This window comes from Anguilla rostrata, chromosome 4, assembly GCF_018555375.3.
Source record: "Anguilla rostrata isolate EN2019 chromosome 4, ASM1855537v3, whole genome shotgun sequence".
In the NCBI taxonomy this organism is placed as follows: Eukaryota; Metazoa; Chordata; class Actinopteri; order Anguilliformes; family Anguillidae; genus Anguilla; species Anguilla rostrata.
In genome coordinates, this window is record NC_057936.1 from 66,124,090 (window position 1) to 66,151,388 (window position 27,299).

General features: G+C 46.8%; 2 protein-coding genes across 2 annotated transcripts in view; both read right to left on the minus strand.

Annotated features, from left to right (window-relative positions):
• Window positions 1-93: 93 nt before the first annotated feature.
• nrl (neural retina leucine zipper) lies at window positions 94-11,317 on the minus strand. The gene is made up of 5 exons (XM_064334346.1): window positions 11,202-11,317; window positions 6,237-7,229; window positions 5,117-5,407; window positions 3,221-3,436; window positions 94-2,721 (listed from the first exon to the last, which is right to left on the minus strand). Exons 2-5 carry the CDS (start codon window positions 6,939-6,941, stop codon window positions 2,578-2,580), a joined length of 1,356 nt encoding a protein of 451 aa, XP_064190416.1. The 5' UTR covers window positions 6,942-7,229; window positions 11,202-11,317; the 3' UTR covers window positions 94-2,577.
• Window positions 11,318-20,500: 9,183 nt separating this feature from the next.
• LOC135254248 (capping protein, Arp2/3 and myosin-I linker protein 3-like) overlaps window positions 20,501-27,299 on the minus strand; it is a 34,984-nt gene continuing 28,185 nt past the window's right edge. The window contains exons 36-42 of the mRNA XM_064334407.1: window positions 25,431-27,201; window positions 24,560-24,684; window positions 24,240-24,378; window positions 23,120-23,191; window positions 22,780-22,887; window positions 22,092-22,335; window positions 20,501-21,557 (exon numbers count right to left, since the gene is read on the minus strand). Coding sequence (XP_064190477.1) covers window positions 21,536-21,557; window positions 22,092-22,335; window positions 22,780-22,887; window positions 23,120-23,191; window positions 24,240-24,378; window positions 24,560-24,684; window positions 25,431-27,201 — 2,481 coding nt within the window. The 3' untranslated portion in view covers window positions 20,501-21,535. The remainder of the gene's footprint in view (window positions 21,558-22,091; window positions 22,336-22,779; window positions 22,888-23,119; window positions 23,192-24,239; window positions 24,379-24,559; window positions 24,685-25,430; window positions 27,202-27,299) is intronic.

Here is a 27,299-nt window from a genome sequence, read left to right on the forward strand (position 1 = left end):
GAGAGAGCTAGAGAGAGAGAGAGAGAGAGAGAGAGAGAGTTGGGTGATGATTATTTAAGATATCTTTTGCAGTGATGGAAATGAAATGAAATCTCAAAACAAAAAAATAGTTTGTTTATTTGTATGAAACCACTACACACAACAAGTACACATGGATGGCAATAATTCTAGTAATAATAATAATAATAATAATAATAAATCTAACCAATCAAAAAACTAAGGATGCAAGTAAAATTATAAGTTAATAAATGAAAAATAACAATAAATAAATAAAACAATAAATAATCAATAAATACATAAATTAATAAAGTAGCTCATTTAGAATTCTATAAAGCCCAGCCCAGCGCATTCTGTAAAGAGGCAGGAAGCATGGAGATACATGGGGAATTATGGGTAATAGAGTCTAAGGGGCCATGTCAGACTCTAGGAGAACTACAGCTTGGATTCAACATCTGTCATTAACCATTCACTTTACCAATAAACAATAAATGCAAGTTGTACTTTTTGTTCCTTCACTAACACAGTTTATCAGGTCGCATTCCTATCTAGTTTTGAATAAAATGTTGAGGAAGAATTTTGATTGAATTCTTCAGACTGGCGCTACTGTCCTCACATTTGACTGACTTCCTTTTTTTCCAGTTCCTATTGCCCATTACTGAGACAGCCAGCACAGGAACTCTTTTGCGAGGAAAGAGGAAGAGCATAGATTGTTTATTGCCGTCTCTGAGTCAATAAACAATCTCTTTCTGTTAGGTAGCCTGGGTTGCCTGAGAAGACCTACAGATCAAAACGTTACCCGGCACATGGGTAAATAAAACAATATCTATATTTATCTTTGCCACATTAGGACACGTGGAAGATTTATTGTAATGAATTTAACAATGGCCGTAATGTTCTGTGAATTTTTTTTTTTCCAGTCAGCGGATTGAAATGCCGGTCACCTCCTGACTGGAGCGAATTGAAAAGCAGCCGACCTGAACCCTTTCTCACCACTGACAGCGTCGGTCAGACCCTGCCACTGAGCTGGGAGGAGCACACGGCAGGTACGTCTGACTTCGGGATGCGGGAGGGGCGGGGCTGGACGTCGATGGGAGGGGTTTGACATCAAGCCCCGCCCCCCCGGCAGTCTGCAGTTCAGACGCCTGTCATACCCTGCACATGTAGACATTTCCCATCACAAGATTTTTTATTTTACAATACCAGTGCCTGCACACTTACGCACTCATTTATTTTATCAATAACCTTTTACCCCCCCCCCTAAATTCTTCCCCCTATGGCTAAAAATGGGCGTTTCATACATAAAATATAAACTAAATCTATTTTCATATGATATGTTAATTGTACATATATGTTGTAAGATAAAAAATCTTGTGAAAATATGAAAAATTACAGTGCTGTATACTGTAATTGATGGTCTAGCCTGTGGGCACATTTGCACTGCACAAAAACAACTTTTTGTCACAATTTCTCATTTGAAAATAAATATTTATCCTTTTTTAATTGCCATTTGTGAGACTTTGGGAATTATTTATATTGTATTTTGTTTTCTTTTCTATAAGCTGGTCATGCATACTTATGCCTGAATGTGACAGCCATTATTTAACGCTGACAAAACCTTTGTCAGTTCTTTCATGAGACTGTTCAAAGCAGGTGGAGCTCCACTTGTTTCAGAATAGAGCAGCACTTGAAGTAAAAAAAAAAAAAAAAAAAAAAAAAAAAAAAAAATGGAAGAAATGTGATTTTTTGCATTATTCTTCAGGCTGGTTCTTTGGCTCAGGGAGGGTAGAACACTCAAACGTTGTGGATTTGGGTTACTGGCATGCCCCACAGACGCACTCTCCAGTTCTAACACACCGGGCCTGCAGTGCGTCCGTGTGCACGGGCGCGTCTTGTCCTTCTCCAGAGGTAGAGGCGGTGCGTAAAGAGGCCAGCGTGTCTGCGTAATCGTCGGAAACAGGGGTTCCATTCTGGGGGTGCCGCGAAGGCAGTGCCGCGTTAGTGTCGGTCGCCCCCGCCCTCGTTCAGTCTGCTTCCGCGAGATTTGCCTCAGGCAAAGTCACCGGTGGTGAAGAATCCGGTGCACCGATCGCACAATCGCGACCGACCCCGCCCCGTCCTCCGCAGATCTCCCCCCGACACCCGAAAACTGGCCCTGATAAACTTCACAGTGACATCTATTCCAGCGATAGGTGCTCCTCTCCTCATTCTCACCTGATTCATACATTAGGAACAAAGGAAGTGATTTGGGAGCGATGGTTAATCATCACCCCGAGTTCTAACAGGCTAACAGTCTAAGAACAAACCCCTGAAGCTGAATTCACAATCACACCCTCAGTTCCCCACTCCAGAGTCCGACAGAGTCTGTGATTTTAGGATGATTTCAGTTGTCAGTCTCTCTCTGTCTCTCTCTCACTCTCACTCTCTCTCTCTCTCTTTCTCTCACTCTCTCTCTCTCTCTCTCCCTTTCCCTCTCTCCCTCTCTCCCTCTCTCTCCCCGCCCCGTGTTGGGCGTCCCTCACAGGAAGTAGTCTGGTGTCGGGCGTCCCTCACAGGAAGTAGTCTGGTGTCGGGCGTCCCTCACAGGAAGTAGTCTGGCGGCGAGGCGGCGCGGCTGGCGTGTGGGGGCGGAGCCTCGCTGGAGCCGGCGAGCTTTTCGTAGCGAGCCTTGTAGGTGTCCCTCTCTCTCAGAACCCGAGCGAACTCACACTGCAGCTGCTCCAGCTGGGGGGCGGGGGGGGGGAGAGAGAGAGAAGGTTAAATGAAGTGAAAGAGAAGTGGATGAGGAGTGTGAAGAGTGAAGAGGAGAGAGAGATACGAATAGGGAAAATACACTGTCAGTATCGTTAACTAATTTTCACAGTGAAATTCAACCATGCAGCTGTTCCTTTAAAATGGTAACACATATATCCATGAAATAAATGCTGATTGCCTCGCCCAGCCCCGTGCAGCCCTGCCCAGCCCCGAGCAGCCCCGTCCAGCCCCGCCCGGTTACCTGCTGGGTGAGCGTGCCCGCCAGCCCGCAGTTACTGCTGGTAGACGTGCCGCGGCCCCGCCCGTTACCTCTGGTGAGCTGCCCGCCGCCCCGCCCAGTTACCTGCTGGGTGAGGACGTGCCCCGCCCGGCGCTGCCCGGTTACCTGCTGCGTGAGGACGTGCCCCGCCCGGCCCCGCCCGGTTACCTGCTGCGTGAGGACGTGCCCGGCCCGGCCCCGCCCGGTTACCTGCTGCGTGAGGACGTGCTTCTCGGACTCCAGCGCGTGGCGGTGCTGCAGCCGCTTGTAGCGGCAGGACTGCGCGTAGCCGCGGTTCTTCAGCGTGCGCCGCTTCTGCTTCAGCCGCACCACCTCGTCCTTGCTCACGCCGCGGAGGTGGCGGTTCAGCTCCCGCACCGACAGGCTGACCAGCTGCTCGTCCGAGAACCGCTCCTCCAGCCCGCACTGCCGGGGGGGGGGGGGGGGCGTTAGATTATACAAACACGCTCACTGACCGATTACATCCAACCCTGCACTGAAGAACTGTGCAGCACTGACCGACTGAATTCTGCACTAAATTAATACTGAGTTATAGTACAGTACATACACACTGCGCACTACAGTACATTAACACTGCACTGAGAGAGGGAGTTAATACAGTACAGTACATACACACTGCGCACTACAGTACATTAACACTGCACTGAGAGAGGGAGTTAATACAGTACAGTACATACACACTGCGCACTACAGTACATTAACACTGCACTGAGATGGAGGTTAATACTTCATATAATTAAGAAGAAATGTCAGCTTGTGTGTTTGTGTGTGTGCGTGAGAGAGAGAGAGAGAGGCATTGTGGACACTCTACTGTGACACGTCCATAATCTGTCATTGATTCATCAGTTAATCTGACTGAGTGTCTATGACAGTGAGCGGGATTATGCACAACAATAATAGCCGATATAATCCTGCTCCACATGTCATATGTAACCTGCCCCCACCGGCCTCAGCACACCTGTACACCTCTAAAAATCCTGTACAGAACTGTACCTAACTCAAGACACAGCTGCACACCCACACACCTCTAAAACTCCTGTACAGAACTGTACCTACTTCATAACACACCTGTACACCTCTAAATCTCCTGTACAGAACTGTACCTAACTCATAACACACCTGTACACCTCTAAAACTCCTGTACAGAACTGTACCTAACTCATAACACACCTGTACACCTCTAAAACTCCTGTACAGAACTGTACCTAACTCATAACACATCTGCACACCCACACACCTCTAAAACTCCTGTACAGAACTGTACCTAACTCATAACACACCTGTACACCTCTAAAACTCCCGTACAGAACTGTACCTGATTCGCAATTCCCCAGCACACCTACACACCACTTAAACTGCTCTGCAGATCGATGGCTACGACACGTCTGCACTCCTCGTAAACCTCTGTACACAACTGTATCAGGCTCACAGCCCAGCTGTACACTTATGTACCTCTGCCAGCAGGTAATCTGTACATGTACCCTTGCACCAAAACATAACTCCTTGTACGTTCCATGACTTGTAGGAAATAGATGATGTTGGGCAGCGTTTGAATTACAAGCACATGGCTCCCATGCCAACGAGACGAACATAAGTTAGCAATCTTAAATTAGCATAAGCTATAGTAGTAGATTGACCGTAGATTGTTTGCAATCGACGTTTGCGCCGTGTCCTCTGTCCCTGACCACAGCAGACGTGGTTTCAGGAGCTCGGAGACACGGGCGTCCCAGGGGACGTGCTTGCTGACCTTGTGAGAGAGACTCGAGCACGTGCGCACGTTTCCTCATTCTTAATCTCAATCCTTCGCTGCACGATCCCTCTCTCTTTCAGATCCGCGCTCGCGTAAGAGCGGCAGAGCTGACACCACTTCTGTTTTTTTTTATTTGTTTAGACCAGACGCAATAAAACAGCTAATGAATGCAATTTAAATAAATCCTGTTTTAAATCACTGATAAAGGTCGTTTGGCCAAAAGAGGTTAGTAATCAAAAATGGCTGCAGTTGATTTAGCCCCCTCCCACTCAGTTTTTCATACAGTGTACTCCCATGCTATGCGCTCCCATCCAGGTGAGCGTCGCCCCCTGTACCTGGTTGAGCTGGAGATGATGATGATGGTGATGATGATGATGATGGCCATGCAGGGGGAGGTGGGGGTGGTGATGGTGGTGATGGTGGTGCAGTCGGCTGTGGGGGCTGGGGGGTTGTGGGTAAGGGGCAGAGCCCGGGGTGTTGGAGGGGAGGGAGGGGGCGGTGCCAGGAGGGAGGAAGAGGAGGGGCGGGCGGTGGCAGGGGTCTGAGGTTTTGGAGCAGGAGTCACCTCCGCTGTCGCTGCCGGAGTCCTGGAGGCTAGCACTGGAGCTCTGAGCCAACATGGGGAACTGAGAGAGACAAAAACACATCCACTGTGCATCTCTGAGCCAACATGGGGAAACTGAGAGACAAAAACACATCCACTGTGCATCTCTGAGCCAACATAGGGAAACAGAGAGACAAAAACACATCCACTGTGCATCTCTGAGCCAACATGGGGGAACTGAGAGAGACAAAAACACATCCACTGTACATCTCTGAGCCAACATGGGGAAACTGAGAGAGACAAAAACACATCCACTGTACATCTCTGAGCCAACATGGGGAAACTGAGAGAGACAAAAACACATCCACTGTACATCTCTGAGCCAACATGGGCTGGGAAAAACTGAACTGAGAAGAACAGAACAAACACGATCTCCACATGAGACTACGCATCTCTGAGCCAACAGGAGTGGGACAAAAACTTGAAGAGACAGAACAAAAAAACACATCCACTGTGCATCTCTGAGCCAACATGGGGGAAGTGAGAGACAAAAACACATCCACTGTACTAGTATTCAGTGCTTAAACTGTAGATTATGCACACTGGTAATATTTACAGACACATTTCTTGCCATTATCGCAGACGTTGAACATTCAGAGAGAGAGAGAGACAGGAGACAGAGGAAAGAGGAGGGAGAGAGAGAGAAAAATGAGAAAGAGAGAGGGCATCTCTTTGAGTGCTGAATTGGCAACAATATAAACAGCACTTGTAAAAGCAAAAATCCACACACATATGCATACACACAGCGCGCACACACACACACACACTCACACGCACGCGCACACACACACACACACACGCACACACACACACACGCACACGCACATGCACACACACACACACACTCTTACCTGTGAGCTGACTGCGGCAGCTGCAGAATTGAGCAGTGCCTCCACAGCGTCCTCGCACCCCAGGAAGGTCCCTGCAGGACCCCTGTCTCTCTCTCCGACTCCGCCCCCGGCCCCGCCCAGTGACCCCAGCACCGACACCTGCCCCGCCCCCCCCTCCCCCCCTCCAAACTGCTGCTGCAATGCTGCCAGCCAGATCAGGTCCTCCAGAGAGGCAGGGGTGGGGCCGTGGGTGGGGCCAGGGGCGGGGTCAGCATTGGGGGCGGGGCTACTGTTGGGGTTGCCATGGGAACCAGAGCTCAGGCTAGAAGGGTAGCCACTAGGGACGGTGAGAGGGATAGAGAGGGATGAGCAGGAAGAGGAGAGAGAAAGGGTAGAGGAAGAGGAGGAGGAGGAGGGAGGGGGCTGGGTGTCACTAAGCGTTGGGGAGGGGGGCAGCGAGTTGTAGGGGGTGGAGCTCACGCTGGAGTCCTGGGTGGCCTGACTGAGGTAGGAGGGGCTAGAGGGGTTATGGGGGCCAGATTTGGGGAATGAACAGGGGGCCAGCAGCGGAGGGGTGTCTGGCTTAACCTCAAACTTGAGCAGGTCGAAATCGTTGAGGTACTCCATGGCCAATGGACTCGGGGGCAGGGAGGGGAGCGGGAGAGGCGGGGAGGACATGGTTGCTGAGTGTGTTAGTGTGTGCTTACAAGTGATGTGTGTTAGCATGTGCTTACGGGAGATTTTTGTGTTAGTGTGTGCATACAGAAGATGTGTGTTAGCATGTGCAGAGGAGATGTGTGTGTGTGTGTGTGTGTGTGTGTGTGTGTGTTGGCGTGGGCTTTCTGATGCGTGTGCACTAGCGTGAGCTTGCGGGCGATATCGGTGTGCAGGGCCGATGTTTCCGAGTTTGGGCAGCTACACCAGCATCAGTGGCACTAAGCCAGCCAGGGCGGTGCTCTGCACGAACGTCCTCCCTCCTAAAATGCTCTTAGCGCTGCCTTTCCTGCGATAATCCTGAGAAATGGGGAGAGAGAAGAGAGAGTGAGAGAAGGAGAGAGAAAGAGAGAAAGAGGGGGGGGGAGAGGGAGACAGAGAGAGAAACTCATTACTGGCACAGCAGTTTACATTAAAACTGAAATAAATGGCACTGGTTGGTCAGCGGTCCTCTGGGATTTGAGGGATTCGTTTAAAAAGTGGAATTATGTGCTCGCTGGTAGAATGAATAAATTCACTATGCTTTTCAAATACATATTTTTACAAATGTGTTTATACATCACCATTGTTTTTTTTTCTTTACAAAAATACATTTGATGTACAATATAAATATCTGTAAAATGCAATGATCATATTTGTGATTTGTGATCCATTTTCTTTCAAAATAATTTGTTTTTTTTCTTTCTTCTTATGGTTAAATATTTGGTGTCAGTCAGCATCAAAACTGAATTCAGGAGGTCTGATGTAAAATTACATCAGTCAGGGATACCCAAGCAGTGTGGCTGCTGTATATTCTTCCCCTCTAAATCGGGAACTAAGTTAAGCCTTGGACCCCCAGGTAAGCGGGATCACTGACCAATCACCACTGATAGTAATCAGCCAGTGAACCGCCAGGTGGAACGAAAAACCAGCAGCACTGCGATACCCGACTCACCCTGAAAAGTATAGTATACGTGGAGAACACTATTGTGCTTCATTTACATATAGAATTCGACTGAATGAATCTGAGCTGAATCGTATTAGTTTGAGCTGAGCTGACGAGCAAAATCTGATCCTCTCAACCAAATCAAACCAAATCAAATCAAATCGAATCGAATCAAACCAAATCAAATCAAATCAAATCAAATCAAACCAAACCAAACCAAACCGAACCAAACCAAACCAAACCAAACCAAACCAAACCAAATCAAATCAAATCAAATCAAATCAAATCAAATCAAATCAAATCAAATCAAATCAAATCAGATGGAAATGAACTGAATTTCACTGACTCTACCAAAACAGTCTTGTCATTTGTAATCCAGGTCTTTTGTGTTCTGTTCAAGAGCAAATTGTGCCCTATTTGAGAGGAAAATATATTGCCACTGAGTTACAAAATATTTCATTCTAACGTGTTCCTCTTAATTCTAAGTGTATCTGGAAAAAAAAAACAGTTGCCATAGTTACGCTCCAGATTGAACCAGAGGCTTAATATTTCATATAGATTTGTAGAACAGAAAAGCCAGGATGCATTTAGCATAATATGACTCTTTTTTTTGAAAAAGTTTTTTCAGCATTTGTTTTACATAAATTTACATGTACATATTAATGTGTATGAGGTTGGGTGTGTGTGTCTGTGAGTGAGGCTGTGTTTGTGTGTGTGTGTGTGTGTGCATGTGTGTGGAAGAGGGTGTGTGTGCATGTGTATGTGTGTGTGAGGGTGTGTGTGCGTGTGTGACAGCGTGTGTGTGTGTGTGTGTGAGAGTGTGAGGCTGGGTGTGTGTGTGTATGAGAGTGTGTGTGCGTGCATGTGTGTGAGAAGGTGTGTGTTTGTGTATGGAAGAGGGTGTGTGTGTGTGCGAATGTGTGTGTGTGTGTGTGTGTGTGTGTGTTGGAGGTGTGTGTGCGTGTGTTTGTGTGTGTGTGTGTGCGTGTGTGTGTGCATGTGTGTGAGAGGGTGTGTGTTTGTGTGTGGAAGAGGGTGTGTGTGCGTGTGTATGTGTGTGTGTGTGTGTGAGGGTGTGTGTGTGTGTGCATGTGTGTGTGTGTGTGAGAGGGAGACAGTGAAGGTGGGTGTGAATGTGGGTATGCATGCATATTTATCATGAGTCGCTGGCTGTTACCCCTGATGGGAATGAAACCTGCAGCCATTCTGGGAGAGCGAGGTTTCTAATAGCGCTGCATGAATGTAGATCCCACAGGGCTGTCAATCACTGCCCCCAGTCAAGCAAGTTATGAAAAAAGGCGGCCATTTTCTACCACAGGATCATGATCATCAACAATTATTCAAAATTATTAAAAGCACTCTTCCCTGTCCCCTCTCTCTCCCTCCTCTGTGAAATTGCTGTGCCCCCTTTTGGATCGCCCTGAGGACGTTTCTTGCGCCTTTGAAAATCTTGCGAGAGCTCCCGCTGCGCCTCGGCCTGCTCAGTGTCCCTACGCGGCTCTGACGCGTCCTTCTCGAGGGAGACGAGCGGGGCTTATGGGTAGCGCTTCATCCACACAGCCAGCTACCGAAGCTGGCAGTGCAGACAGCACAGCCGGCTAAACACATGCCGCTAAGTCTCATCGCTACACGGCACACATTCACCTTCGTAAAGACCCATTTCACTAAACCACTGTACAGCTCTGTGGAGAAAGGGTCAGTGATCACAGGATCCCACAGATCCAGGATCTGTGATCACAGACTGAAAGGGATCCCACAGATCCAGGATCAGTGATCACAGACTGAAAGGGATCCCACAGATCCAGGATCAGTGATCACAGATTGAAAGGGATCCCACAGATCCAGGATCAGTGATCACAGATTGAAAGGGATCCCACAGATCCAGGATCAGTGATCACAGATTGAAAGGGATCCCACAGATCCAGGGTTGGTGATCACAAATTGAAAGGGATCCACAGATCCTGGATCAGTGATCACAGATTGAAAGGGATCCCACAGATCCAAGATCATGGACTGCAGATTGAGAAAAGAGCATTGAGATCCACAAAAGATATTTTTCTGGACACAAAAATGCCAGAGAAAGTCACAAAATCACAAAAAATAACAATACTCAAATTAACTTACGAAAACTCACAAAACTTAACTCAGAAACTCACAGAAGCTCAGATAAATTCTCAAAATGTATAGAACCACAGAATCAAATAATAAAAAAAAAATCATTATGACAGTGAAGGTTTCTGACTTTAGTTTTCTTTTTTCACTTTCCACATTGAAATCACAAATCAAAGCCTGTCATCAAAAAAAATAATTCCGCTCAAACAAGCATTTACATTCAAGTCATATCAATCCCTCAAACCTTAAATGATTTTTTAAAGAACAATGCGTCATATGGTGACTGATGAGCACATCAAAGCAGACAGTCAATGTGTTGTCCAGCGTTTTCCTCTAGATAAGCCAACCATCCTGATGTTCTGTGATCACCCAATGCCCATGATCTAAAATTCAGAGGAATACTGACAGCGATTATTCCCCAATCAGAATGGATTACTGAAGCCCCAAAGAATGTCAGCCAGTCAATATTAATGCCATGCTATTATCTTCCTATGTGACGTCAGGGTATGAGGGGCGTCATTTTTGGTTCCCAGGATGAAACACATTTAAAAGTACAGTGATTGATCTGCAAAAACTGGAGATACAGCAGAAACATGCTGCAATGTTTAAAAAATAAAAAAAAAAAAAAGAAACTAGCTCCCCCTCTCGCAGAATTCTGACTGCCTGACATCGGTTTCTATGAATGTTCGAGTCAGTCATGATTAAACAAGTTTTTGTTCTTCTTTCCAGTTTCATGGAGACCCGCTCACATCCACCACCATTCTGGCTCGGTGCCCACCGAAGAACGCACGACACAGCCCAAAAATCAGGAGAGAAATCTCAGTGACGAGCCCCTTTCCCCGCCTGCACGTTCACTTCCAGGGAAAACCAAGCGCTAAAAGCTAATGGCAGGGCTGGGCTGTCTAACTGGCCTATCACAGCTCCAACTCCAATGACAGGACATAGCTCAGCAGCAGACAATCGATTATTATTATTAATAATAATAATAATAATAATAATAATAATAATAATAATAATAATAATAATAATGCTAAGAGTAGTAGTAATCGCTCCCCCTGTGCTGATTCAGTGAGAGAGCAGTTTTCCGGTAACTGAATGGAGTTTTACAGGGTCTACATCACTGCTCAACAGGGTAAGAGCACCCCTTTGCAGGGACGGGGGCCTGTGGGGAGGAAGGGGGGTGCAAGGGGGGGTAAGGAGGAGGGGAGAGGGGGCAGAAGAGATGTCATTCTTACCGGGTGTCAGAGAGAGGCTTTGCTGGTCTGTCCTTGTCTCCACCATGACAGCGACTGACAGACTGACACTGTAGAGAGGGACTCAGTCTGTCTGTGTCATTAACTCTCACCCTCTCTCTCTATCCCTCCCCCTCCCCCCTCTGTCCAGCGCTCTCTCCCTCTCTCTCTCATTCTCTCTCCCCCCTCTGTTCCCCTCCCATCTCTCTCTCTCTCTCTCTCTCTCTCTCTCATTCTCTCTCCCCCCTCTGTTCCCCTCCTATCTCTCACTCCCATTCTCTCTCCCCATCCCCTCCTCTCTCTTTCTCTCTCTCTCATTCACTCTCTCCCCTCCCCTCTCTCTCATGCACTCTCCCCCTCCCGTCTCTCTCTCTCTCATTCACTTACCCCCTCCCCTCTTACTGTCTCTCTCTCTCTTTTCTCTCACACATGGAATAGATATAAACACGACAAACAATTCTCATACTCTTTTCTTTTTCAGTTAAATTTAATTCAGTTTAATTAAATCCAAATGAACTTTGTTGGCAAGCCCAACATCCCAATTTGTGAACAAGCTTCTTTTTAGTATTTGAGTAGGTCACTTTGGGGTGGAGGTGGGGGGGGGGCTGTTTAATTTCTCCCCCTTTTCCTGTTCTCACTTCACCTCTTTGAGAGGTGATTCAGTGGGACTCTCATAGAGCATTACTCACTGAGGCTTCAGCCTCCCCCACCTGCATAAGGTGCACACCTAATCTGAGCTCAACTTCAGATACTGTAAGACAAGTCATGAACTCTCTTCTTATCTGATTTAATTCAGGAAGGTCATAACAACAACAACAACAACAATAATAATAATAATAAACTCAAATAAAATGATACAAAGAATAAAATGAAAAATGGGAACAATCATCAATAATTACACACAAAAAAATTCAGTTTTGATGATTTTTTCAGTTAAAGAGCTAAATAAAATCAAAATTAGCCACAAATGCTTCTATGGAAAAGATCCCATCAGAATCTCACCACTGTATCCGATCCAGAGCGTACAGGTCCAAGGGTCCTGCTCCAATGCTCCTCACCATTGGCTGACTGTGGACCAATCACATTACTCCTGTAACTTGTAAATGGCATCAGGTGTCCGTGGTACTCTACAATAATAATACAAATTTTCCAATAAAAAACATATACAACGCTGTTCTGTGCAGCCAGTGCCATATTAAGCTCTATTAATCTGTTAATCTAGTGTACACCTTTTGACCGGCATTTGGATTGTTGATTGCCAAGGTGCTCTGCAGACAGGGTAACCAGCTCTCTACCCCCACCTGCTGGCCAGCCACAGTGGTTGCAGACATCTATCCCAAAGAGCAACCTGCAGGGGTAGAATAATGACGTTGTAAAAACAGTGTTAATCTTAGCATCCTTAGCATCGTACTTAGACTCAAACTTTCTCTTCCTTTAGTGTCGCGGCTTCACTGTCTTTTAATGCCTTAGATTTGATGTTTCTAAATGAACTGCTGTTTTGAGGCTGTGGTCACAAACGCTCCCCATACAGTCATTGGCTGGATCATTAACAGTGTGCGGTGATCGTAGTTTTTGCTGCTTTTAATTTTGTTAAGAAGAGAAGTGCTTGGTGAGCACTTTTTTAACGATCCTTAAAAGCTGACCTCACTAATCCGGACTGCTGTGTGTGTGTGTGTGTGTGTGACAGGTGTGGATGTGCATGTGTGTGTATGTGTATGTGTGCTTACTTGCATGAATGCATGAGTCTATGTGTCTGCGAGTTTGTATGTGCGTGTATTTGAGTGTATATGTGTGTGTGTGTGTGTGTGTGTGTGCTTGCATGCATGGATGAGTCTATGTGTGTGCGTGCATTTGTGTGTGTGTGCGTGTCTGTGTGTGTTTTGTGGGCAGGAGTAATATTGTTTGTACCTGAGTGTGTGTGTGTGTGTGTGTGCATTGAGTCCTATACCTTTTTTAGAAAAATCATTATTTATGCTTCTTCTTGATTATTGCCAAGGCCCAGGACTGACAGTACTGTTCCAGCATGTCCAGGCCCTGTCGTAAGCCCTGTTCAGTGGGTGACAGCAGAACCAGGCGAACTGCATAGAGGAGTTTAATTTCTCCACCTTTGAGGACCTGAAGTTCCTCCCTCAGCTCTTGCTAAGTAACAGGGAAGACCTAAGGATTCTGGTTTAGTCTTTTATTGCCAATTCCGACTTATTTGATTTTCCCCTTGCCTGGTTTTTCTCTGACTGTGTGTCCGCTGTTACTTTCTCATGCAATGTTTTGACACGGTTACTGTAGTCCAAACATCTCCATTTTGTATGGCCAGTTCTTCATACAGATGGGCCAACAACAAAATAAATAAATAAATAAATAATGTTTTTGGAACATTGAACAGCTTACTGAGCCGTGTGTGTGGGTCTGTGACCTCTCTCTATCTCCCTCTCTCTCTCACTCCCCCCCTCTCTCTCTCCTGTTATCTCAGTTTCCGGGGGAACAGCTTAGTCCTGAACCAACAGGCCTGCAAATGAAAACCATGACAAAAGGCTGAAATAGGAAGAGGTGTACCTCCACTCTGTATCGCACTCTCACACACACACACACTCTCAATCACACACAGACACACACACAAACACAGACATACACACACACTCATGCACACACGCACACACACAGACACACACACACAATCACAAATTATTATTATTATTATTATTATTATTAATAATAATATTGTTGTTGTCATTGATGATGATGTTTTTGTTTTAAATAAGCTAGATTACACTGATATTTCTGTTAATCACCTTTTGTTAAATACCACGACAGTATTAATAACTGGTTTCAGTGGGAAATCAGTTGAGATTTGCTTGGATCTATTTAAAGCAAGGTGGTAGAAGTAATGTAAATATTCTATGTTGAATCCGTTGAAGTAAAATTACAGTAAGTATGATTTTATAAGCATGTTCTATTTTTGATTTAGGCCTACATTTATGCATTTTTTAAATTTTTTTATTAGTCATTGTAAGGACCATTATATAAATGGAAAATGTGTTGGAGTTCAAGATTTGGGTTTACCTTTCTCTAAGACAAATGTACAACCTCTTAGAAACAATCCACTCGTCTGTCAGTTCAATTTATTTCATTGTCTGCTCTCAACAATGCTGAAATTACAATTGGTGCATGAGAGGGGCCCATTACATGTGAAATGGAAGCACAAGTGATATTTCAAAATGCCCGTCCTGTCGATGCAATCTAGAACCACCCCCGATACCCTCGTATGTTTGTAGAGGTTTTCTAGGTGTGTCTTACAGCAAGTGTGTCACAACAGGTGCGTCCACGCTAGTATTCCACGTGTGCCTGCACAGGTAATCCATTTGTGTCTGTGCAGATATACAAGGTGTGTGTACATAGATGTGTCTACACAGATTATCCAAGTGTTTCCATGCAGGGTTTCTGTGTGCTCAGACAGGAGATAGCTCAGGTGCACTGATGGGCATGGGCATTTGTTTTGTGTTTGTGATTTCAGAGATGATGATGAGGCTAGTGGGTGTACAGGTGTGGGTGTTTGGTGTACAGGTGAGTATTGTGGGTGTACAGGTGTGGGTGTTTGGTGTACAGGTGAGGATTGTGTGTGTACAGGTGAGGGTGGTTAGTGTACAGGTGAGGATGGTGGATGCACAGGTGAGAGTTTTGGGTGTCCAGGTGAGGTGTATTAAGAGTTCTGCGCACTGGAACAGAGATCTTAAAAGCAAGTCAATACAAATAATAAAAAAACTGTCAATCATTCAAATATATCCCACTTCTCCAGACTCAAGAGGGAGACAGAGAGAGAGAAAGAAAGAGAGAGAGTGAGAGGGAACCACAGTGAAGAAGAATTAAATGGTTCTGGTGAGTACAGGTTTACAGTCTCAGGGCAAACTGGAAGCTCGTTTGGAGAAGGTAATGAGCCGCACTGAGCTCGTCCCCCTCAGCTCTGCTGGGGTTTCGGTTCCCTGGTGATGCGGTTTCAGCGGCACGCTGCTAATTGGCTGGCAGACGCAGGTGCCCACGGCGGGGGGGGGGGGGGGGGCATTAAGAGTGTGATTACGGAGGGCTGTGGTGAGCGAGCTTCACCGCGTTAGTCCTAAGCACACTGAGCTCAGGCTCCACTCGGAGAGGAGGGCGGAGAGAGGGGAGGGAGGGGAGGAGAGAGAGAGGAGAGAGAGAGAGAGAGAGAGAGGAGAGAGAGAGAAGAGAGAGAGGGGAGAAGGGAGAGAGGGAGAGAGAGAGAGAGAGAGAGAGGGGGGAGAAGGAGGGGGAGAGGGGGAGAGGGAGAGAGGGGGAGGGAGAGAGAGAGAGAGAGAGAGAGAGAGAGAGGGAGAGAGGGGGAGAGAGAGAGAGGAGAGAGGGGGAGAAGGGGAGAGAGACTGCACATGTTTGGTTTGTAACATGTAACAGTTGGAAAAGTTGGTTTCCTAATTTTTCCACCTAAAATCAAGATCTAAATCTCAAATTTTTGGCCGGATCTAATCACGAGAGGTCTTGCCGGTCTCCTAACTCACCGATCAGTTCCGTGCGTTTACTCGAAACCTGACGGCTTCCTCTGCCATCGACGGCAGCACGCTCACGCGCGCGCGCGCTTCACGGCTGAACAGATATTTGGCTCTGCAGGATGGAAGTAGAGGATGCTGGGAGGAGGAGGGGGTGGAGGTGGAGGGGTGGTAATACAGCATAATTATTAGTAATAACGTCCTTGATGACATGAACAGGAATATAATTGCGGCCCTCGGCGATGTAATCACTGTAATTTCGCCGTGCAGTGGGCCCGGCTCCCAGGTCGGGTGAGTCACTCTAGATAAAAACGCCAAACGTGGGCCGGCAAGCAAGCGCCAAACCCAAACCCCCAAACCCCCAAACCCCCAAACCCACCTGAATCATCTCCTGAACTTTCATCTGAATCATCTCCTCCTGAACTTCCACCTGAATCATTTGCTACTGAACTTCCACCTGAGTCATCTCCTACTGAACTTCCACCTGAATCATCTCCTCCTGAACTTCTACATGAATCATCTCCTACTGAACTTCTACATGAATCATCTCCTACTGAACTTCCACCTGAGTCATCTCCTACTGAACTTCCACCTGAGTCATCTCCTACTGAACTTCTACATGAATCATCTCCTACTGAACTTCAACATGAATCATCTCCTACTGAACTTCCACCTGAGTCATCTCCTACTGAACTTCCACCTGAATCATCTCTTACTGAACTTCCACCTGAGTCATCTCCTCCTGAACTTCTACATGAATCATCTCCTACTGAACTTCCACCTGAGTCATCTCCTCCTGAACTTCTACATGAGTCATCTCCTACTGAACTTCCACCTGAGTCATCTCCTCCTGAACTTCTACATGAATCATCCCCTACTGAACTTCCACCTGAGTCATCTCCTCCTGAACTTCCACCTGAGTCATCTCCTACTGAACTTCCACCTGAGTCATCTCCTCCTGAACTTCTACATGAATCATCCCCTACTGAACTTCCACCTGAGTCATCTCCTCCTGAACTTCCACCTGAATCATCTCCTACTGAACTTCCACCTGAGTCATCTCCTCCTGAACTTCTACATGAATCATCTCCTACTGAACTTCCACCTGAGTCATCTCCTACTGAACTTCCACCTGAATTATCTCCTACTGAATATCCACCTAAATCATCTTTACATAAACCTCCACCTGAATCATCTCCTCCTACACTTCTACATGAATCGTCTCCTCCTGAACGTCCACCTCAATCATCTCCATTTGAACTTCCGCCTGAATCATCTTCACTTGAACGTCCACCTGAATCATCTCCTACTGAACGTCCACCTCAATCATCTCCACTTGAACTTCCGCCTGAACCATCTCCTACTGAATCATCGCCACCCTACCAGAAAAGGCCCAGCAAAGTCACAGGTCCAGCTCACCAGTGTGAGAGTTAGGCGAGAGCTGGCTTACAGCTCATTTTTTCTACCAACATTCTCACTGGTGGTGAGAAACACCACAAACATCCTTTACCCATCTCACCTACTGCACTAAGAGTCCAGCTCATCCACAAACATCCTTTACCCATCTCACCTACTGCACTAAGAGTCCAGCTCATCCACAAACATCCTTTACCCATCTCACCTACTGCACTAAGAGTCCAGCTCATCCACAAACATCCTTTACCCATCTCACCTACTGCACTAAGAGTCCAGCTCATCCACAAACATCCTTTACCCATCTCACCTACTGCACTAAGAGTCCAGCTCATCCACAAACACCCTTTACCCATCTCACCTACCGCACTATGAGTCCAGCTCATGAAACAAATATCCTTTACCCATCTCACCTACTGCACTAAGAGTCCAGCTCATCCACAAACATCCTTTACCCATCTCACCTACTGCACTAAGAGTCCAGCTCATCCACAAACATCCTTTACCCATCTCACCTACTGCACTAAGAGTCCAGCTCATGAAACAAACATCCTTTACCCATCTCACCTACTGCACTAAGAGTCCAGCTCATCCACAAACACTCTTTACTAAGAGTCCAGAGATGGAGTGAGGAAGAAAGGGGAAGGGATAGGGAGAGATTGGCAGAGGAAGAGAGAGAGAGAGGTATGGAAGACAGGGAGAAAGAGAGTGAAAGGGGAAATCAGAGAGGGACGGGAAGAGAGGATGGAAGAGTGAGAGCAGGGGGGAGGGAAAGGGAGAGAGAGAGGGATGGGGCTCTGAAATGCATGTAAAACACATTACAGCGTCAGACTGAGGACCACAGCGAGGAGGAGAGGGAGGGGGGAACATGAAGGAGGGAGGAATAGAAAGAGACAGAAGTTTGGAAAAAGGGGGGGGGGGGTGAGGGAATGAAAACAGGGAGGTGGGTGGTGAGAAGCGAGGGGGGGGAAAACAGACAGAAAGAGAGAGAGGAGAGGAAAGGGGGAAGAGTGAGAGAGAGATAGAGAGGAAGGGGTTGACATTGATATAAAGGACATGTACTGTATGCGTTCTTAACTGAGGTCACGGAGAGGGAAGATAAAGTGTGTGTGTGTGTGTGTGTGTGTGAGGTATGAGTGTGTGTGTGTGTGCGTGTGTGTGTGTGAGACAGAGAAGCAGAGAGAGAGAGAGATGGACAGAAAGAGCGACAGAGAGAAGTGGAGGCTGCTTTGCCGTTGTTGCCGGGGACAGCATTAGCATCTCTCTGCTGATGGATTGGTGACAGGAGGCCACTCTGCTGCTGTAGCGCTTCGGTCGTGACTGAAGAGGCAGCCGCGCTGTACTGGCCTGGCTGTTACCGCGGCGACAGCACCCACAGCTCACAGACCGTCAAAAAAAAAAAAAAAACCAGCAGGTCCTGCAGATGGCCAGAGCCAGGCTGAGCAGACTCTTCCTTCATTGCCAGCAAAGATTCCAGCAGATTAGCACAAATTTAAAAGCAATCTACGCTTTTAAATGATCGGCATCAGAATCCAGAAAAAAGGCCTTCTTAGACACAGTTCCGGTTTTCTAACACAAATCTTTGAAAATTTTCAGGGATTTTGCGGGAGTGCTATCAAATTTCACCGGCATCTAATGAGTTAAAAGTATTTAACACCGGGTCTGCAGGCCACCTGATGCTCGAAATCCAAGCAAAGGCATCAAACGTATCTAAATGTTTACACTGCCCCCTAGTGGACAAATAGGGTACTCGCACTTGAACATACCTTCACATAGCCGCATTTGCTAAAGCAGTTTCGACAATTAATACTAAGAAAAATAATAATGATCAGACACACCTTTTACTAAGAAGGGCCAAGTGAAGTGAGCTGTTCTCACAAAACTACCTGAATGCAAAGTTGTTGCCCATAGCAACAGACTATGTAGGCTTCACATAGACACTCACCCATAGGACTCTACTGCCCCCTGCTGTGAACTCTGCATATCATGTATTATTATTATTATTATTATTATTATTCGCACTGTCACTATCTGAAAGTCAAAAACATGTTGTTTATGAAATATGGAAAAAAGAAATAAAATATCCCTTTATGGGGAAATGTACATTTTCCATTTTTGAAGAGGATCCCTGGCTCTCTTCCACGAATCTGGTGGGGGTCTCTGGACCCCCAATAGCACACCCCAGGGCGGACAAAGGGACCAAGAAGCACTGAATAAAACAATAACAATCGGGGCATTCGAACTAAGGAAGCCAGGAATCATGGGAAGAGAGAGGAAGTGATGCCAGCCATTTCCCCCCTCAGCAAGCTGGAACACGAGAGATGTATTTTTGTCTGGGGAATATTTTTTGAAGCCGAAGTTTATTAATCGCACGCGCAGGGCGAACGCTCTGTGAAATGCAGGTCAGTGCACGATTAGGAAAATCGCCCGACGCAAACGTTGCTGCCTGAGAAAAGGAAGCACTTCAGACACACAGTGGCGGGGATAACAGAGCCTCCAAAATCTCCAGCGCAGGTTTCTGTTTGTTTGCCTGTGTCCGTCTCCACAGGCAGCGCTTCCGAAACCACAGGTTACCCGGCAACAGCGCAATCTCTTTCCATCTGGCAGTTGAGCCGTTTCCACGGAAACGTAGCGATGAAGTTCAAAGTTATCCTGACGAGTTGGAGGGATGGGGGGGGTGGGGGGTGTGATGTTATGAACGGGCCAACTTTTGCGGCCCGCCCCCCCCAGTCTGATAGAGAATCAGAACTGTGCTCCGGCAGACAGCAGCGCATCGCACACACAGGCGCCCCCTGCTGGTCATTCGGCGCTCGCGCAGGCCCACCTGTCCGGCTGGACGTGATGAACCCGCTGAATCCGACTCACGTCTGCGCGAGCTCGCCCGGCGGACTGCGGCGTGAGGAGAGCTGGTGGCTGACACGCTCGCCTGCACCTCCCCGCATCACCAGCGGGGGCAGCGATGAGCGAGGCAGTGGGGAGTAAGGCCGGAAACATGCCCAACTTCAGTACGCAAACGCAAGTGACAACGCCAGGCCGACGTACGGCCAAACACAATGTGCGTTCTCATGTCCACGTGGAGCTAACAAACCCGATTCCTCTAGGGGGCGATCCAGGACAGCTGTAAAAGACCGAGCAAAAGAACGCACAAATTGAAGACGACGGCTTCGTCCTATTGTAACCTGCTATGGCGCCCCCTAGCTGCAATGCTTGAGACTGCAGCTCGTGCTTGCGTCGCATTAAGAACTTCAGGTGGCACATTTTGGAACGCACTGATGCGTGAAACAGACTTTGTGCAGCTGGAAGCGTCTGCGTTGGCGTAGTTACGTAGGCTATGCTTCGGGCCTCAGAGGCAGTGAAGGAACAAACACGCTCATGCTCTTAGGCCTCCCATCATAGACTTCTTTATTCAGTCAATATATCACAGCATTAACGTCATTTATAGTTTTTTTACTTTATAAAATATATCACACATTTCAATCAAGAAAAGAGGAAATAAATAACAAATCGGTTAGTTTCATTTGATTTTAAAAAAATCTATCAACAGCTTATTTCAAGTTTCAACCATTGCAAACGATGTTAACACTGATCAAAAAATGTATCAGAGAGAAAAAAAAAGCCCAATAACATTGATGACGCAATTAGCGAAGAAAAATACACCCCATAACCTGTTCCAATACTGCCGAATAATTTCATGTATTATAATAATCGTAATAATGCTAATAGAAATACTACACAGGCTCACAGTTCTTGGCTTCTCAGTAAACTGCAAGCACAGTCATTTTAACAGCAGTTAGTGCAGAGAAAGAGAGTCCAACGTTTTAAAAAGGTTTCACTTTCTTCTTAGTGACAGTTAAAGTAACAGTTCAGTATCAGCTGAGTAGAGAGAGAGAGAGAGAGAGAGAGAGAGAGCGCGAAAACAGAGGAAACTGTTAAAGCTCAAATCCCAGCTCCTGCATCTGTCTGCTGCATTGCATTCTGGGAACTAAAAGGCAAGAGGACTGTTACGTGTTGTTGTGTGCGTTTGAGCGCAGATTCTCTAGACTCACCAGATACTCAACTCCTGCTTTCCTTTCCGTTCTCTCTGGTTGTCAACTGCAGGAGGTTTCGGTAGGTAACAGGCGCTTCTGGTGCTGTACAGTACAGAGCATCTGTGGCCACGGTAGTAAACTTGACCACGCCCACTCAAATAATATTCAGAAGATGTATAACGTTGGAATGTTTGAGCTTCGGCAGTAGGGAGACAGAACTTTCAGGGTTAACAACGTCTGGTGAGCCTATAGAATCTCTCTCACTCTCTTTCTCCCTTATTTTTCTCTCTATCCCCCTTTCCCGATTTGCCCAGTTGTCATGGGAACCCTTTCTCCGCGGCGTCCCTCAGGTCAGTTCCGCTGTCGTCACAACGGTTCCTTGTTGCTAGGCGCCGCGCTGCCGCTGTCTGTAGAGAGAAAGAGAGAGAAAAAGAGTGACGATGAAAGGGTGAGAGGGATAGAGAAATAGTGAGGGGACAGACAGAGAGAAAGAGTGAGAGAGTGTAGACAGAGAGAAAGACGGAGAATGAAAGGGTGAGAAATAAAGAGAAAGAGGGAGAGAGAAAGACAGAGACATGAAGGTATAAAATACAATAACATGTTAGTGGGTAGAAGCTCCCCTGACAAACAGCACGAACACCCCGTCCCACCCAAACACCCCGTCCCACCCAAACACCCCGTCCCACCCAAACACCCCGTCCCACCCGAGCACCCCGTCCCACCCAAACACCCCGTCCCACCCAAACACCGCCCCCACCGAGCACCCCGCCCCACCTGAGCACCCGTCCCACCCGAGCACCCGTCCCACCCAAACACCCCACCCTAAACAGCTCAAACCCATTTCCTCATACTGCACACCTGCACTCAAACCCATATATTTACTCCTGTATAATAAACCTGTAGGTTTTGCTTGTAAAAAAAAAAAAAAAGAAACTTCTTACTGAAATAAAAGTTGATGATGGTGATGATGTTTATGATGCTGATGATGTTGTTGATGATGATGATGATGATTCTGATGACACTGATGATGATGTTGTTGATGATGATGATGACACTGATGATGAGGATGATGTTGATGATGAAGATGATGATGATGATGGCGATGATGATCATGATGATGATGCTGATGATTATGTTGTTGATGATGATGATTCTGATGATGACGAAGATGATGACGACAAAGCTCTAAACAGTACGAGAGCAGTGATGTGGCTCAGTGAGCTTTGTCTGTTTCTAGGTCTTGGAGTGAAACCACACTGCTACCAGACCTCTGTGGTCTGATGTAAACCTGAGGAACACTGCTGCTTGTGTTTGACACCATGCTCTTTCTAATATGAGCAACTCATCTGATTGGCCAGATTCCACTTCACATATGTAGTCTAACGAAATTCTGTCCCCACAAAGCAGTTTGTTTCTATTTTGCACGCACGTGCACTCAAATACATCCACAAACACACACATACAGGTTTGCAAGCACACACACACATTCATGCATACCTACAAGATCAATATACATACTCACATGCACTGGAACATGAATACACATGCAAACATACACATACACACAAGAATGCGCACACACATGCACACACATGCACGCATGCACGCACACACACACACACATAGTACCAGGGTAGTCCAGAGATTTGTTTCTGTTCTGGGGGAGTCTGGGCTTTTTCACAGGGGGTTTGCGATTTGGGGGCCTTTCCACAGTACCGAGGCTGTCCCTGCTGGTGCCTGAGACAAATGGGGACAGCACACACAACCGGGCATGCTGTGAGTAGGGGACACACACACACACACACACACACACACAAACACATATACATGCACGCACAGACACTTACGCACACACACACACAGGCACACACACACGCACGCACACACACACACACACACACACACACACACACACACACACACACACACACACACACACACACACACACAGGACGTGGGGAGGGGATACCTGCATCACAGGACAGGGCTTTCTTATTCCTCAGGGGCTTCACAGGCACTGTGGATCGCACCACCTCCTCACCTATCCATCAACATATCACCTTTATCACTCATCATCATCATCATCATCATCACAGGCACTGTGGATCGCACCACCTCCTCACCTATCCATCAACATATCACCTTTATCACTCATCATCATCATCATCATCACTGTCATCATCACCACCTTTATTATTACCATCAGTCATCAGTTTCAACTTTACAATCACCATCATCATGATTACCATCACAGTCATCATCATTCGTCATCACCATCGCCATCACCATCACTGTCATCAGCTTCAACTTCATCATCATCACCATCACATTGTCATCAGTTTCAACTTCATCACCATTATCATCGTCACTGTCATCAAGTTCATCATCATCACTACGATCAGTGCCATCAGTTTCATCATCATCATCATCATCACAGAAATAATGATCACACCCATAATAACTACTGCCTCATCATCATTATAATGATAAACCAAACATTTCTGGTATCTAGTAATCATATGTAGTAATGCTAGTAATAATTAAGACTGGGTGTTTGTTGTGGAAAATATTGGCTGAACGTTGTTGAAAATCACGGAAAACTGAAAAAGTGGTTTAGTGTTAATAAATCATGGTTTTTTAACAATAATTTATCAAATTAATAAACTAATAGATCTCATGTGCAGCAATGGGAAATGATCTAAATAACATGCATAACCGCAGCAAAAGTAACAAGTGCTTGAAGTGGCCAAAAAATCTACATCTATTTGTTGGTGCATTTAACCACTGAATTCAGTCCATCATCGAAAGAAAGAGCACACTATTTCACCGTTTACAGAACATTGTTTGAAATAGATCACGCTCAGATTGCACTGCTAAAATAAAACACGGTTACCGTGTGTCTGTTTCATTTCTTTAAAGTTCGTTTTGGTACAACATGTACCAAATACTGCAGGCGGATTTGGGACGTTAACATGTACGTTGTCAGGTCTGACTCTTCGATGAGCGTCAGCTCCTAATGGGGGAAGGAAAAAAAAAAAAAAAAAAATCATGGAAACCACATTGTGTTTGGTGTTCTGCATGTGGGTCACCTTGAGAGACAGCCCCAGTAACCAATCCTAGCACAGGCTTGATAGAGGTAGGAGGAGCGGGAGGCTGGATCTTCCTCTCATTGGATACATCCTTTGGTGTGGTCACAGAACTGGATACATTTGGCTGCATGCTACCCTTCTGGGGAAATGAATAAACAGACGGATTCCTTAGAGGCTTTGTAACAACACAAAGAATTCCACAGACACACCCTTACATACACTCCAACACACACACACACACAAATATATTTAATTTACTCTCCCTCTTTCTCCAACTCTCTCACACACACACACACACACACACACACACACACTCACACCTTTTCAGGGATGGGTGGAGGTCGCCCTTCAGTTTCTCTTCCTCTGTCCACGTCTTCTTCTCTGTCTTTCTTTTCTCTTCTCCCCATGTCTCTCTCTCGTTCCGTCCTTCCCTCCTCCTCTGGCCCTACAGGAAGTGAAGGAATGACAGGACAGGAACGCAGTCACAGGACGTCCAGCAGGCAAAGGCCCGACTTCGGATCCCCGCTAATCATGGTAGTTCCCCAAATTTGACCTTTGCTGCACATTTTGAGAAATGTTAAATTATTTGAAGGAGGAGGGCAGTTGCAAAAGCAAGACTATCTTTGAAACTGAGGGGAAAAAATGCTTTGCTCAAGCTCATCATCGTCATGATAACCAAAATCATTAGCATCGCTGTTATCACGACCGTCGCTGGAATTGGTTGGGCAGTTTCCATACACACCGCTCTAGGTCAGAGCCTTCACTGCACAAACAGAACAGGACGTCCGGAGAAACAGAGGCCTTTCCGGATGGTTATACCCAAAAACGCGAAGGCATAAAAACTAGGCTGGCGTGAGTTTAGGCCAGGAGTGCACAACTCCCGGAGGTCCTGGAGGCACCGGAGGCCCTGTCTGTCGGCTGGTTTGCGCTCCCGCCAATTGACCATATGTTTAGTTTTCCAACAGCTCTTTAAGCTACGCTGGTGCACTCCAGTACTTGAGCTCAGTAAAGTCTGGAGGATACACTTGCTATCTGTGGCTGTTGATCCAACATTAGTCTGAACACCAGCAAGGCATAATAGAGCTAATTAAGACAATGACAATGACAATGACAACGAAGGGCAGAAGTTGGCACAAAGAGATTGGCCCTTGTGCACCTGCTTTAGGTGACAGAGGGCTGGGGTTTCAGTACCAGGGCTGTCCAGCAGGGGTCTCTGTCTGAGTTTGGCCAGGTTTGGCTTGGTGCTCTGGGGAGGGGGGTCGGGTTTCCCCCCCAGCGGGACGCCTCCCTCCGGACCTCCTCGGCATCGCCTCTTCTCCTCCAGGGGCGGACCTCCCATCTGTCTGTCCGTCTGTCCCCCCGGCCTTGTGTGTCTGTCCGTCTGAGCGCTGGGCGGGGCCTGCCTCTCGACCAATGGGGGTGGCCCTTGTGTCTGTCTGTCTGTCCTCATGGCCGACACTGTCTGTCTGTCTGCCAAAAATGTCTGTCTGTCAGGCTGCATTGTCGGTGGTGTCTGTCTGTTAGACTGTATGGTTGATACTGCCTGTCTGTCAGTCTGTCTGTCTATTGATACTGTTTGTCTGTTAGACTGTATGATACTGGCTGATACTGTCTGTCTGTCTGCTTGCATGTACAATACTGCCTGTCTGTCAATATGTGCGACTGCAGCCGTCGGCATGACTGACACTGTCTGTCTGTCCGTCTGTCTGTCCGCTGACACTGTCTGTCTGTCAGTCTGTCTGTCTGCTGATACTGTCTGTCTGTCAGTCTGTCTGTCCACAGATACTGTCTGTCTGTCAGTCTGTCTGTCTGCTGATACTGTCTGTCTGTCCGTTAATATTGTCTGTCTGTCAGGCTGCACTGTTGGTGGTGTCTGTCTGTTAGACTGTATGGCTGATACAGTCTGTCTGTCTACTGATACTGTCTGTCTTTCTGCTAATACTCTCTGTCTATCTACTGATATTGTCCGTCTGTCAGTCTGTCTGTCTGTTGACACTGTCTGTCTGTCTACTGATACTGTCTGCCTTTCTGCTAATACTCTCTGTCTATCTGATGATACTGTCTGTCCATCTACTGATACAGTCTGTCTGTGTGTATGTTTATCTGCTGATACTGTCTGTCGGTCAGTCTGTCTGTCTGCTGACACTGTCTGCCTTTCTGCTAATACTCTCTGTCTATCTGATGATACTGTCTGTCCATCTACTGATACAGTCTGTCTGTGTGTATGTTTATCTGCTGATACTGTCTGTCGGTCAGTCTGTCTGTCTGCTGACACTGTCTGCCTTTCTGCTAATACTCTCTGTCTATCTGATGATACTGTCTGTCCATCTACTGAAACTGTCTGTCTATCTACTGATACAGTCTGTCTGTGTGTATGTTTATCTGCTGATACTGTCTGTCTGTCTGCTGACACAGTCTGTCTGTCTACTGATACTGTCTGCCTTTCTGCTAATACTCTCTGCTTATCTGCTGATGTTGTCTGTCCATCTGCTGAAACTGTCTGTCTATCTACTGATACTGTCTGCCTTTCTGCTAATTCTCTCTGTTTATCTGCTGATACTGTCTGTTTGTCAGTCTGTCTATCTGCTGACACTGTCTGTCTGTCCACTGAGGCTGTTTGTCTGTCAATCCACATGACTGCAGCCTTCAGTCTTTCAATCTGCATGGTAGATACCGTCTGTCTGTCTGTCTGTCTGTCTGCCTGCATGGTAGATACTGTCTGTCTGTCTGTCTGCATGGTAGATACTGTCTGTCTGTCTGTCTGCATGGTAGATACTGTCTGCCGGTCTGTCTGCATGGTACATGCGGTCTGTCTTTCTGTCTGCATGGTAGATACTGTCTGCCTGTCTGTCTGCATGGTAGATACTGTCTGCCTGCCTACCTCTGCCTGCTGCAGTCTGTGTGTGTCTGTGCCTGCCTGTCTGTCTGTCTGTCTGTACGGCTCCTGGTCGGGCTCGGGCTTCTGTGGGAGACAGGTGGGAAAGTGTGATTCGACCGCTCGTCTCCCCACACCTCCTCACGGGGAGAGAGAGGGCGCAGACGCCGACACAAACAGGAACA